The following is a 15,028-nucleotide window of genomic DNA, read 5'->3' as shown; positions in this document are numbered from 1 at the left end:
TCTGATCTTGTCCTGGATATCTGTTCGTTTTTGTCTTGTTTGCTTTTTGTTTAATTTATATTAAAGTAATTTCTTCCCTGCATTTGGACCCAGACCCTGTTCTTTCTTTGCCGGCCCGTGACAAAATGTACTGTTTACTAAAGTGTACTTAAGTGAAATGAGTATGTAATGTGGTGTTAGAATAATTTATATAAATATATATATATATATATATATATATATATATATATATATATATATATATATAGGTAAATGCTGCTTAAAACGGTTTTGGACAATGTTTTCAAATCTCACCTTTTTACACAAGACTCGATCATGTCACTGGACATGAGTTTGAGTCGACTCTCCAAGTGCTTGGCAAACTCTTCTTCTGGCCAGTGCAGGTCTCTGATGAATGTCTGCAGTGCATCCAGCTTCCAAAACAAGTCTTCTGATGTCCCTGATCCATTACTGCCAAAACCAGGACATGAGTCAGAGATATACATTAAGTTATTTTAATCAAAGCTGTCAGAAAGGGAAAGCTCCAAGGTCAGGAAGTAGGAAGGTCAGGGGGGATTCAAGTACACACTCCAGGGTGACACATTCAGTTTAGTTATTTTTATCACTTCCCAATTGCTGCAGAGGTGCTCTGATGGCTTCAGATCAACCTCATTGGCCATTGTTCAATGGAAAAAATAAATAGTTAATCCTTAAACAAAATGATATACCGTCAGGACTCGTTGTTTGAGTACAGGAAAGATAAAACATGCAGAATGATGTCAAATGAGAATTTCAAGACCGGAAGGCTCTATGTGTATGAAGTGACAGGAGAAGCTACAGTCCCAGACTTTCAACTGATCTGACTAAAGGTGTTGATCTGTGTGGATGATGCCAATTTTAAGGCCACATGATCTGAAGTGAATGAAGAATGGATCATAAAAGAAAACAGAGACTGACTCTCACTCCATTTCTTACAGCCTGAGTATGAGTCCTCAAACAGCCAGCAGCCCAAGGCATCTTCAGTGGAAACATATTTTTAGATCAACTAAATCAATGAGAGCTTCACACTGAAGCCAGATTTAGTTAGAAGACTCTGTAGGAGCTTTCACACTTGATTCATTTATACTCAATTCTGCAAAAATGTGTTCTCAGACTCAACAGACACTCACATACAGCAATAGGATATATATTTCTACACATCCTTCTACTTCTGTATGTGAGTGTTTGTTGATAAATAAAAACAAATAAATAAATAAAAAAAGACCTGACCAAAATTCAGTAATTTTATCAATATTTTACTATATATGATTTTTTTAACGATCATGTTGCTATTATATATATAATATTATATTACTATTTACTATTATTACTATTATACTATTATACTATTATACTATTATATATATATATATATATATATATATATATATATATATATATTTATATATACACACAAAGACTCTCAATTAATACGGATTAATAGAAAAAAACGCTATATAGTTTTATTAAATGTTGTACTGAAACTGTTTTGCTGATAATATAATCTGAAATGAAAATTATGAATTAGAAAAATGAGAGTTTCGAACAACACTGTATAACAACATTTTGCAATTCAAATTTTAAATAAACAAACAAACAAAAAAATAAACAAAAGGATACTCTAAGGAGTCATCGTGTGAAAAACACCAGAAATGACTGTTGTGAGAAACAGTGCAGTTTGGGTTTCTCACACAACCAGCCCTTTTAAAGTCTTATATTTGGTTTCTACTGAAAGCAGATGCCTGTTCCTCTGAAGCTTATATATCACTTCAGAGCATTGTCTGTCACACTGTAGATGAGGGAAACAGGACAGGAGGAAAAATGGGATGGAGGATGATCTTCCTCAGTATTCCCATCCTGACACCCTACATATATCCTAAAACAGGCTACAGCTGGAGTGCTACTACTCTAGGAACCATTACCTATTAAACACTGCAAGAGGAAAGAGAAAGGACAACTGTATCCTGCTCTATTCTAATAGAAAAAGGGAAAGGAGGAAGATGTTGGAAAGATACAAGACGTTAAAGCAGCATCTTTTATTCATGCCCAGAAACCAAGAGCATCTAACCCTTTGACTATGTTATTGCAAATAATTTTGCTAAAGGTGAAGTGTGTAATTTCTGTACTACTTGCAGCATCAAACAAAACTGCGATCTTTTTGTTTTAGTGGCTAAAATTAACAACACTGGCTCAGCCAATGGAATGAGTTTGGGACAGGGCTGAACAAAGACGTCTGAAATTGCTTTTATGTTGACATTTATGTGTACACAGAAAACTTTAGAACCATCCATCAAAAATACCTTGGCAATCAAGCAGCAATATTTAGCAGTGTTAAACTTCTTCAGACTTAGGATGAGTCTAACCAACAACAACATTTAACAAACAAATGTTCCCTTCTATTTTTTTGTGATACTGTTTGGTCCCGTTAGTCCAGAAGTATGACACACTTCAGCTTTAATATTTAGCTAGCAAAACATATATATTTTATAGTGTGTTATTTGTATCTTCCAACCCTTCAACATGCACAGGGCTTTTTGGGTTAAAATTGTCTAGGGGTCAGTTTCATAATGTGGCCTTAGCCTGAAACATAACATAACTGAAATTTATAAACACTAATTTCTACAAATTTTTAAATAATTTATGCTTAAGTATGACATGCCAAGACAGATACTAAAAATTTTAGGTGGTGTTAACAAGTTTTGGCAAACTTTGGTGTTTACCCACCATTACACCTTAGAGATGGGATATTTACACCGAGTCTCACTCAGCATGCATAATTATGTGTGTGTGTGCATGCGTAATTCTTTTTCCAACACATGCTGTGCATAAGGCATTTCAACTCTCATCTGGAAAGTGGTAATATGCTAAGGTTTGGAGTATAGGTTTTTAATTATCATGTCTAAATATAAGCTAAATTTCCCTTGGCGCACCTCTGTCAACTCTCTAAATCACAAATTTTCAATTCATAGGCAATGTTGATGTAGAAAATTTCCACACATGTAAAGAAAGTAGCTGATTCTGCATGTACAGTTTTAAGAACTATTTGGAAATTAGATTTTATTTCTACTGTGATGTTATCGTCATGTGAGTCAAGATGAAATGCTTCATTACTACTTTATTCATTTTGTTTTTATGTGCATACTTTAAAATTTGAACCTTGTCAAGCTACAAGCTAACCAAACTTTAATTAAGATGCTCTAAAGTATGCCTTTTTTAAACTGTTTGTTACACAAGCTTTTAAAAAAGAAGCTAACTTCACTGACATAATATTGATTTTAAACCCAAAAGATAAACATAGCAAAAAAGAATCTCCAAATTACCTATCTTCTCCTAAGACTAAAATCAGTTCATTAAAATTGTAAATATATACTGTAACACACTATCGTATCATCCAATAAGAAAATATTTATCATATTTACCTACAAAAAAATTCTGGCCTCTTGCACAGCATCTGTTTATCTAAAGCAGAATGTCAAAGCATCTGTTTATTGCCCTTTATGTGCATTATGAGCATTATGACACATGACAATGATCCTAAACATTGTAAATCAACAACAGATTGTGTTAAGCTGTAAAAGAAAACTATATATTTAATTTAGTTGTGAAATTCTGATTTCAGAAATGCATAGAAATGCTCTGGAACTATTTGGCAAAAAAAAACAAAACAAAAAAACATATATATATATATATATATCAATATATAAAATTTAAAATATTATGATGTTCCATAACATCATTTTGGACATTCTAAATTCCTTAATTGCAAAGACATTCCAAATGAAAACCTACAATTGATCTGGTGTGAATTCGAATTGGATTTCAATATAAAATAAATATGTTCATGCTAAGGCCACGCATGCATGTATTAAATTCCAGAACTCAGTACACACTCAGTATCTGATAAACCTGGTATCCAGTTGGGGGTGGAAAAGCTAGGCATTTGCATTGGAGGCAGATTAACTGACATTGATAGATTTGGTACTTTAGGCATTTGAAGATTCACATTTGGTAGGTTGACACTGGGCAGATTACTTGTTAAACTCCTGTGGAAAAGGAAAAAAACAAAAACAGAAAAAAGAATGCAGTGATGTAGATGCACAGAAAAAAGTGTGGGTGATACTAAAACAGCATTATGTACAGTATGTTTAGAGCACAAGATGAATAATTAATTCAGAGATATGATGGTGTTATAAAGATGAGAAGTGCACATGAGAAGGAGTGAATCACATCATCACTACTTTGGCTATGGGTTTTACGAGAAAACAGACTTTTGTTTCTGCTGAAGTGCAGATTGTTGATTCAATTAGCATTAACATTCTTACAGTCACACACTTTGTCTTCCAGTATGTTGCTTTGTTGAGTGATTCCAGGTTATTCTGGAATAACTGGTATATTTGGGAATCATGTAAGATTGTTTTTCAAGTTCAACAAGCAGGGCTGGTTCGGACTGTAAGAAAATTAGGGCTAGTTAAAAAAGAAAAAAACTTCAATCTTGAAAATAATTACTTTTAAGCTGTTAAAAACAAACGTGCTTACCAGGAACCAGGAAAACAAAAAGACAAAAAACACATTGTGAAACCTTTTGCAGAGTGTTGGCATTAATTTAGATATTTTTGCACACAAGACTGAGGAAGACTTTTTTTTTTTATAACTGTACTGAATTAACATCTTAAATCATAATAAAAGTTTAAGATTAAAAAGTGTTTTGCTTACTTGACGGGTTCCCAAGACTCTCGTTCAAATCCTCTGTGTATGGACTGAGCTATGGAGGACTCCATTAGATCCACATACCTCACCACAAGAGGGGCAAACAGGTCTTGCAGGTGCTTATGAAACTTCCCATTACACAGATTATCTGAAACAGCGAAAATGAAAAGTGGGAAAGAGAGAAAGAACAGAATTAATGATTGCTGACATCTAATAGTACCAGCAGAAAATGTGAGACTAAGCAAATCTGAAAAATTAAGGTGGCAAAACATTTAAGTGTTATTTGCACTTTCAGTAGGATACATGCTGTAAGGCCTGGCAATTTTTGTTAATTTCAGGAGATCAAACTTAATATTTATGAGTGATTTTTGATTTATTTATATTGGTTGCAATTTTCGCAAACCTTCATTAAAATTTGGGACATGCCTAGATGCTCGATTGGATCATAAAAAAAAAAACAGTAGTAGTAAACACAAAAAAGTAAACACAAAAATAAAATTAAATAAAATAACAAAAAAAGTCCCAAGTAGTAAGCGGGAAACTTTCTAATAATAATAATAATAATAATAATAATAAAAAGATTTCTTTGGGATCCAGTGACACTTGGTGGAATTTTTAGTGCATTCTTGGTGCATTTTTTTAGCATGTATTAGAATGTTTAGCATGTAGTAGTCATAGCATCTCTATTTCTCTCACTTCGCTCTCTCACTATCTCTCTTGTTGTACTCAAGGTCGATCATTCGCAGTAGGTGCCATGTTTGTTTGCTTCCCTGATTGCTCTGTTCCAATTAGCCACTTGAGCGGCGGTGGTTGTACACTTGGCTGTGAATGTCCGCGAGCAAGTGGCTGGGGCAGTGGGGTCTCCCAGGCTCCTCTGTTTTAGACCTCATTAGCAGCATGAATAGCTTCTGCTTTAGCGCCTGCCTGGTGTTAAGGCTGTTTCATGCCTAGCTCAATGCTAAAGGCACAGGACGATAGTGACCTTCCATGCTGAATGTCCTGTTCCACAGATGTAGTGCACGCTGTAGGCTGTCAGTCGATGGTGTTTGCTTATGTTTGTGTTTATGTGAGTGTGCTTGTGTGTGAGGAGGCCAGAGGGAGGTGATATGTGTCTCTGTGCTGTAGCAAGGAGTACAACCCGAATTCCGGAAAAGTTGGGACGTTTTTTAAATTTTAATAAAATGAAAACTAAAAGACTTTCAAATCACATGAGACAATATTTTATTCACAATAGAACATAGATAACTTAGCAAATGTTTAAACTGAGAAAGTTTACAATTGTATGCACAAAATGAGCTCATTTCAATTTTGATTTCTGCTACAGGTCTCAAAATAGTTGGGACGGGGCATGTTTACCATGGTGTAGCATCTCCTTTTCTTTTCAAAACAGTTTGAAGACGTCTGGGCATTGAGGCTATGAGTTGCTGGAGTTTTGCTGTTGGAATTTGGTCCCATTCTTGCCTTATATAGATTTCCAGCTGCTGAAGAGTTCGTGGTCGTCTTTGACGTATTTTTTGTTTAATGATGCGCCAAATGTTCTCTATAGGTGAAAGATCTGGACTGCAGGCAGGCCAGGTTAGCACCCGGACTCTTCTACGACGAAGCCATGCTGTTGTTATAGCTGCAGTATGTGGTTTTGCATTGTCCTGCTGAAATAAACAAGGCCTTCCCTGAAATAGACGTTGTTTGGAGGGAAGCATATGTTGCTCTAAAACCTTTTATATACCTTTCAGCATTCACAGAGCCTTCCAAAACATGCAAGCTGTCCATACCGTATGCACTTATGCACCCCCATACCATCAGAGATGCTGGCTTTTGAACTGAACGCTGATAACAAGCTGGAAGGTCTCCCTCCTCTTTAGCCCCGAGGACACGGCGTCCGTGATTTCCAACAAGAATGTCAAATTTGGACTCGTCTGACCATAAAACACTATTCCACTTTGAAATAGTCCATTTTAAATGAGCCTTGGCCCACAGGACACGACGGCGCTTCTGGACCATGTTCACACATGGCTTCCTTTTTGCATGATAGAGCTTTAGTTGGCATCTGCTGATGGCACAGCGGATTGTGTTTACCGACAGTGGTTTCTGAAAGTATTCCTGGGCCCATTTAGTAATGTCATTGACACAATCATGCCGATGAGTGATGCAGTGTCTTCTGAGAGCCCGAAGACCACGGGCATCCAATAAAGGTCTCCGGCCTTGTCCCTTACGCACAGAGATTTCTCCAGTTTCTCTGAATCTTTTGATGATGTAATGCACTGTAGATGATGAGATTTGCAAAGCCTTTGCAATTTGACGTTGAGGAACATTGTTTTTAAAGTTTTCCACAATTTTTTTACGCAGTCTTTCACAGATTGGAGAGCCTCTGCCCATCTTTACTTCTGAGAGACTCTGCTTCTCTAAGACAAAGCTTTTATAGCTAATCATGTTACAGACCTGATATCAATTAACTTAATTAATCACTAGATGTTCTCCCAGCTGAATCTTTTCAAAACTGCTTGCTTTTTTAGCCATTTGTTGCCCCCGTGCCAACTTTTTTGAGACCTGTAGCAGGCGTTAAATTTTAAATGAGCTAATTAAGTGGATAAAAGTGTAAAATTTCTCTGTTTAAACATTTGCTACGTTATCTATGTTCTATTGTGAATAAAATATTGGCTCATGTGATTTGAAATTCCTTTAGTTTTCATTTTATTAAAATTTAAAAAACGTCCCAACTTTTCCGGAATTCGGGTTGTAATATGTGTGTGGGTTTATGGGAAACTAGATGTGCTAGATTGTGTTAACTTTAGACAAAATAACATTAATTTGAAAAGTTTGCATTCGTGTTTTTTTAAGTATCATATTTATTGCATTAGGCTTTTATGGCTCATATATGATATATTGAGAATATGGAACTAACACTCAAAGAAGAAGAAAAAAAAAACTCACAAATATGCAATTTGGAGATGATTTAAGAAATACTTAAATTTACAAATAAAGAAAAATACAAATACAAACAAAAAGCAAGTTAGCAAACAAATAAATACCAAGCATGTGAATGTAAGGGATTTTTATTTTTTTTTATAAAATACAATTTAACTATACTTTATAAAGGAAAAGGCTGTTAAATTATTTTATACACAGTACACACTCTTGCTTTCTCAAGCTCTAGCTCTCCCAGAAGAAAAAGCAATCCAATATCAAGAATAGGTTACCAGACAACAACCTGTCAAGCTGTGCAAAGAATGCCACTAGGATAATTATTCAACTCCAGCCAATGGCAGTGTGGCTTTAGCACCATGGACAGCACCACATTGACTTCAGTTCATTAGGGACGTGATAAGGCCTTGAGCAAACTCTTTACATTCAATGTGTTGGTACGACCCCCTGCAGGGTTCACTATTTGGCCCTTAATGCTTCTATATTGTCTCTTAAAGCTCTGTTTTGTTGCAATTTGTAACCTATTGCAGGCATGCAACATAACAAATATGCAATTATAGACTGTAGATATGACAATTTATTTTTTAATTCATTTCATGTATCCGTTTATGATGACCATTATTATTCTCTCTCTCTCTCTCTCTCTCTCTCTCTCTCTCTCTCTCTCTCTCTCTCTCTCTCTCTCTCTCTCTCTCTCTCTCCCTATCTATATATATTAATTAAAATAAATTCATGAACATTTGAAAAATTGTTTCTAGCAGAATATGAGACACATATGGTGCCATTTTAAATGACCTTGTATTTAAACTACAATATTCATTTAATAAGGCATAAAATATGTGGCCCTGTCCAGAAAAGAGCATTGAAAATACTCACAGTCAATGCGTAGATAGTCATTGAGCAGCTGAAAGAGAGGGAAGCTGTCCCAGCTGTCTGGTGGTTGGACCTCCAGTGCCGCATCCATGTCCACAGCATATAGAGACAGAAAGGTCTCAGCATGTTCAACCATCAGGTCTGACCACCAAGCAAATGCCTGCAGCAAGAGAAAGAGAAACCGAGGCAACACCATAGACAGAAAAAAAGGGGGAAATGAAAGCAAAAATAAAATTAGCCTTGTAAAATAAAGGCATACACTCAAGTTTAGTCCTTTCTCCTATATGTAAGGGCATGACAGTCCACAGATCTATAAAAATTACACTGAAACCATTTAGAAATTTATGCAAGACTTTCCAGTAATATAATTTTTCATCTTTGTGACTGTGGAGTGTCATTAGCTAATCTCATGCATTAAAACTCTCATGCTACTCCCTCTTCTAAAAAGCATAGCTAATGCCTAATTCACATACATTGATTTATATTTAAAGTATATCCTTCATTTACTTTCCATTTTGCAGATGTGAAGTTCATGCATAGGAATTTAAGCCTTTGTAACAAACAAATTCCCAGCATGCAGCAGCAGCATTGATAAGCAGCACAATCTCAGTACTCAGTACATTATTTCTCTATTCAAAACAAAATCATTTTAAATACACTCCTAAACAAAAAAGTTCTTTATAGGTGTTGTTGGTTCCATGAAGCCCTTTAATATCCATGAAACATTTCCACTGCACAAAAGGTTCTTTATAATAAAATAAAAAAAGTTCAGAAAAGTTCTTGCATTTATTGCATTTATGTCTTCTGTATATGAGATTCCTCTGATGCTGATCAAACCGTGCTGCTGTGTGCTACACATCTGGCCTGTTGATATGCATCAAGCATGTTAGACAAATGAAAAGTTGATGTGGATCATGGCTTCCTCTCCTTTAAAAGGGTATGCTGTTGTCACCGACCACTCAAACAAATTTTCATACCAGTATTTTTGAGATCAGTTTGTTTTCACCCAGATAAGTGCATTTGTTACACAGTTTTATATTTGTAGACAGAGCTGGTAAGTGAAGCTAGCAGACCAAATCAAGCTGAAAGACACAAAACAGAGGAGAGTTTGGAGATTATTGGGGTTGTGCAAGGGTGAAAATGAGACCAGTCTCATTTTCATTGAGGTTTTTGGGGGTGTCTGCTTCCACAGGTGAAGCACTGTCCCCTTGTGCTTGTGGAAACAAGCAACTTGCTCAATGCTCCACAGCGACAGCTGACCAGGGGAAGGATGGGGTGTCCAGGCAGAGATGGGGAGGACGAAATTAGGGGGGAAAGGTGGAAATCCCTCCATCCATGGTGCAGGGGCTGCAACATGCACATGGAGGGGGACTCTATGGTCTACATACCTCTTTACCCTGTCCAGCGTTTTCCAGCCAACAAACAAGTCATGAAAAACAGTGAGAGTTACATGAGATTTTCTTCGCTCTGTGTTTTGGTTTGAGTACTTGATTATCACAAATTCTTCAGCATTAAAGGGCTTTAAATTGCAAATGGAAAACAATGCTAAAACAGTTAAGAATGATTGACAGTGATCTTGATCAAAAGGAAGCAAACAAACACAAGAAATAATGTTTAATAATTAAATAATTATTGTGCTCAAGACAGTTTGGTACATTTGTAAAGATTATAGGATTATAAATTATGCAATTGACACTGATGGCGTTATAAATACATTATATATATGTATGTCCATAAATTTACCAGATTTATTCGATTATTTTGTGCATGTGCATGATGCACATTTACATTTGAACATGCAATTTTAGGGGCATGATAAATGACTTTTTTTCATTGTATGGACTACAAACAAACAAACAGACAGACAAAAAAGGTAATAATTCAAAATATCCTATTTGTGTACTTAATGAATTTTGGGTGAACTATTCCTTTAATGGTTTAACAAACCTGGCACTAGAAGTGTAAATGGAATTTACAAAAGAAAACAAAAAAGCAGAGTAACAAGACTTGAAATAAACTGAAATGAAAACGAACAACTAGTAATTTTGTCCATTGACTATAATGCCTTCATACTGGAATGTACCCAGTCAATGTGACAGTAATTTCAGTTCAGTTTATTCTATCTATCTATCTATCTATCTATCTATCTATCTATCTATCTATCTATCTATCTATCTATCTATCTATCTATCTATCTATCTATCTATCTATCTATCTATCTATCTATCTATCTATCTATCTATCTATCTATCTATCTATCTATCTATCTATATAGTTCTGAATGTAACTTTTTAACTAACTTAGAATGAGTTGAACTGAAATTATATAAATCCACCCTGCAGATGCCTGACTCCTGATTTGCTATGCCCATGTAAAGCCTCATCCAGGGCAGGCCAGATCATGAGACATGGCATGCAACAGCAGGGTATGCCACCGATGACAGCAAAAAAAAAAAAAAAAAAATGTAAAAAATAAACAATACTGTACCGCCTGACCTCCCATACTTGGGTGTGTAGCCTGCGGAGCACATAATTTAAAAACACAAAAACACACATATATTTTCCTGTTGTCTGTGAGATGATGACGGCTGCTCTAATAGGGACTGTTACCTAAACAGTGCTAGCAGCCATTGAGGACCCCATTTTTAGTTTATTATTATTACTGAAAACATTTTAAGTTGCTCTGAGGTCTAATTATTGAATCTGCATTGTTTGTTTTCATAATTATGCCCCTGGCATATTTCTTTCCATCCTTGTATATTTAAGCATGTCTACCATGTAATGTCTGGCACACTCACCTCTGCATGATGTTCTTCATTCTGCTGGAGCACTTCTATGACCAGCTCCGCCAGACGGAGCGTGTCCTCAAGCTTTTTGGCAGGTGTGACTAAGCGCCCTACATTTTCTGAGGCACAAAGGTACAACAGTTGATACAGACATACAAATACTCGCACACAGAAAACACTGGACATTCCTCAGCCTGTCTGATGCCTAAAGTAAACTGCATTTCACTTCATGTAATTTTAAACTTAATATGTACTGTCTGCAAACCAAAAAAACATTGTTTTAACAGTGAATTAAATAGTATTTAATTTAAATCATTTTCCGAGGACTCACTTCATAAGCATATCTGCTATGAAGACAAAAAATTAAGAAGACAATTAAAATTAGAGAGTAGATAAAAGATGGGTAAAGAATTATGTCTAAATTTTCATCTGAAGTTGACTTGAACCACAAATTAGCTGCTGCATATATCAACTCTGCTGTCTTAGTTAACGGCTTAGCATAATCTTGACACTCTGTCAACACTCAGCTCTGTAGACACGAACCATAATGAGTCAATAAAGAGCAATGCAAGTATAATGAGTCAAACCAAGGAATTGAGGAAAAAGAATGGATAAAAACCACAACAAATATGTTATAGTCATCATGCATAACGTTCAGCACATGCAGGAATTTATGTCATCTCATTTCCTACCTCTTTCTGTAAATACAAGCTGGCAGCACCTCTCTCTTAAACATGTCATACTTCAATGTACCCTTCATTGTCTATCTCATCTGTCATTATATGACACGGAGAACGACAGGAGTTTGTTTTAAATGTAAGAATATGAGATTAAAGAAATCATATACCAGTTTACAGTGGACTGTTGTGAAAATGGAAATATGTTCAATGGTCTTTAGTATGATGAATACACACAATATAAGGCAAATTGTTTATTGCTGTTGGTTAAGGATGGGATTGCAAAGTAAAGAGACATTTATGAGACCATGGTGTATGGATACATGTTTTATACTGTAGCTCATAATGCTTCAATATTGGCTGAGAGGGTGTTTCTATGTGATGATTTAGACAACCTTACTGATTTTTGTTTGTGTAGCTTCTGTTGGTTTGGAACAAAGATTTGTTTGCATTGTCAGTTTTTGAGATCTTTCAGCATTGTCTTTTTCTGACTGTGGTAAAAGTGGCACTTTGATGGAGGAACACAAAGACAGAGGAACTAGGAAGTGAAGTCATTTGCTGTGTGACAAATTTCAAAACAATTAACATTATTTTGAAGAGTCACCCCCCCCCCCCTCTCAGTCAACAGTGCTTTCATCACTAAACACAAAGCACACACCCCTTAAAAGTGAATTAACCCTCTGACCTTTCCTTTAATTGTATCTCAGTCATCTTCAGCTCCTTCAGTAGGACTGAAGATTTTCACAAAATATAATATTTGTGTCCTTTAAAGGGTTACTGTCCATGCAGGGAGGAAATATCATGTACTTGAGCAAAATCATGTATCTTAATTGTGATGAACAGAATGTGGATTATTTTTTAAAAGCATCCAAAAAGATTTCCCTCATGAACTGAGGGTTTCTAAACCAATCCACAACATACTGTAGTTTGTAGATTAACTACATTTATTTTTCTGATACTTTTGTTAAGGTTTCAGAAACCACGTCACCATATTTACCCTAATGGATAATCAGCAATATGATATGAACTGAAAAAAATAATAAATAAATAAAATAATTAACAGTGCATCAGTATTGCTATTTGAGCCATTAGAGATTTTTCTGTAACATTTACACTGAGGTTCAATTTGTAAGCATTAGTCTTAAGTAATATATAAACAAGCAATGAACTCTTTTACAACATTTATTAATCTTGGTTAATGCTAATTGATAGACACACATTTAACATTTCATGTTTTGAAATAATAATGTTATAAAATAACATTAGTAAATGTTCTGTGGATAATGAACCAACCATGGATAATGAAACGTGTCTTGTGTAGTAGTATATATTTATATACATATATTTTTAATGTATAATAGATGTAATAATCTAACCTAGATTAATAAATGCTGTAATAAAAAAAAGGTATTCATTGCAAGTTAATGTTATCGAATGCATTAAATAATGTTTAAGAATTGAAACTTATAGTAAAGTCTTAGTTTAATTACGCACTTGGTGCAGAGATAGTATTATTATTTATTTATTTAGATTTTTGGAAGTTTAAGCATTAAAGAAATACTCACTCTGCATTTTCCATAGACTGGTATTGCATTTATAAAGCACTTACCAACTCATGGAAAATGCATATACATTAAGATGCAATGTTTAGGAGAGTGCAAAGTGTAAGAGAAATTTTCATAACGTTGTCCCAACATTCCCATGGTACCCTTTACACATCTGCTTAACTTCCCATGTGAATGCTGTGAGCTGGTTATGTTTAGAGCTCAGGGGAGGGTGAGGGGCTGTTTTAAAATGAATTTAACAGTAAGTCAGACAAAAGATGTCACCTGCATCCTTCTGATCCCTCTGAGATTTCTCTACTAAAAAGAAAGAAAGAGAAAAAGAAAGAAAGAGGGAAGGGAGAAAGAAGGGGAAAGAGAACAGAGAGAAGGGATAAGCTTTACATTTTTTTTTTCAGATGTGAGATCTGATTGGGAAGTAGAAAGAGAAGGATAGAAAAAGAAAGAAAGAGTTGTTCAAGGACCGGGCTGTCTAACAGTGAAAGACCCGTGGTCCACTCTATCATTCAATGAGAGACTGTGTGAAAGAAACTCTACCAGAGTGGTTGTTTAAGACTGAAAAACAAACCTTTTTTTTAACAGGGGTGTAAAATACAGTATAAGTACTTTAGTAAAGCAGAGATTCCTGTATAGTAATAAAGTACAATTACTCAAGTACTTTACACCCCTGCTATTAGACCAGAAACATGTCTGAAACCAAGTTTGACCCAAGACAGAAACAATAATCCAGATCACAGACAGAAAAAGAGTGAAGACGTACAGTGATAAGCTGCTGGAGTGAATTACAGACAAAAAAAAAGGATTAGAAGCACAATGTCTCTGAAAACAGCGTTAGAATCCCTGTTTTGTTCCTGGGATGGGAGATAATGTCAATTTTTTTTGCTTACTCTGTACCTGACCAATATTGTGAACCTGGGACACATCAATAAATGGACAAAGGTGGGGAGGGGTGACTTACACAAAAGCAAAGTAAAAATGCATTCAAGTCACAGACAGAAAGAATAAGCAGAAAACAGAAAGAACAGCTGCCACACTGACTCAGCTGGATGGGATGGTCTGATCAAAGCGACAGGAAGACCTGTGGCTGAATCACTCAACCTAAGATGCAAGTGACAAACTCAAAGAAAAAGGCAAGCAGAAATGCAAGCAAGAGAAGAGGATGGTGCCGGTCAGGGCATGAGGGAATAACTGTTTGTGAAAGTGCTCAAGAACGAAAAAACGAGAGAAAAAAAAGAGGGGTGGCGAAAGTGATGGAGTGGCTCCAGATGAGCAGGGTACTCACGAATGGTTAAATCCATCACTTGTGACGCCAAACAGAAGACAGGATGCTCATACATTTCTCTCTTTTTCCCTATAAAAGAGGATTGGGGCATGCAAGAGCAAGGGGTCAGAGGAGAAAGAGAGAGAAAGAAGCACAACGGCTGCATGTGCAATAAGGAGCTTTTGACCAAATTTAGTGGCATGGAAAGTTGCCTGGAAGGGTT

General features: G+C 35.7%; 1 protein-coding gene across 11 annotated transcripts in view; it reads right to left on the bottom strand.

The window, feature by feature from the left end:
- Positions 1-15,028, bottom strand: part of LOC132126823 (calcium-dependent secretion activator 1) — a 96,828-nt gene that overhangs the window by 17,840 nt on the left and 63,960 nt on the right. For 2 of the 11 annotated variants that reach the window (XM_059538343.1, XM_059538352.1), the window contains 7 exons: positions 14,827-14,895; positions 11,318-11,424; positions 11,008-11,037; positions 8,524-8,680; positions 4,732-4,873; positions 3,909-4,061; positions 295-450 (listed from right to left, as the gene is read on the bottom strand). In XM_059538343.1, coding sequence (XP_059394326.1) covers positions 295-450; positions 3,909-4,061; positions 4,732-4,873; positions 8,524-8,680; positions 11,008-11,037; positions 11,318-11,424; positions 14,827-14,895 — 814 coding nt within the window. Of the gene's footprint in view, positions 1-294; positions 451-3,908; positions 4,062-4,731; positions 4,874-8,523; positions 8,681-11,007; positions 11,038-11,317; positions 11,425-13,811; positions 13,845-14,826; positions 14,896-15,028 lie in introns of all 11 variants that reach the window. The other 9 variants (XM_059538353.1, XM_059538345.1, XM_059538344.1 and 6 more) reach the window with 9 other exon arrangements.

This window comes from Carassius carassius, chromosome 44, assembly GCF_963082965.1.
Source record: "Carassius carassius chromosome 44, fCarCar2.1, whole genome shotgun sequence".
NCBI classification, from domain to species: Eukaryota; Metazoa; Chordata; class Actinopteri; order Cypriniformes; family Cyprinidae; genus Carassius; species Carassius carassius.
Note: the sequence above shows the minus strand (reverse complement) of the source record. Positions and strands in the feature narration are given on the sequence as shown.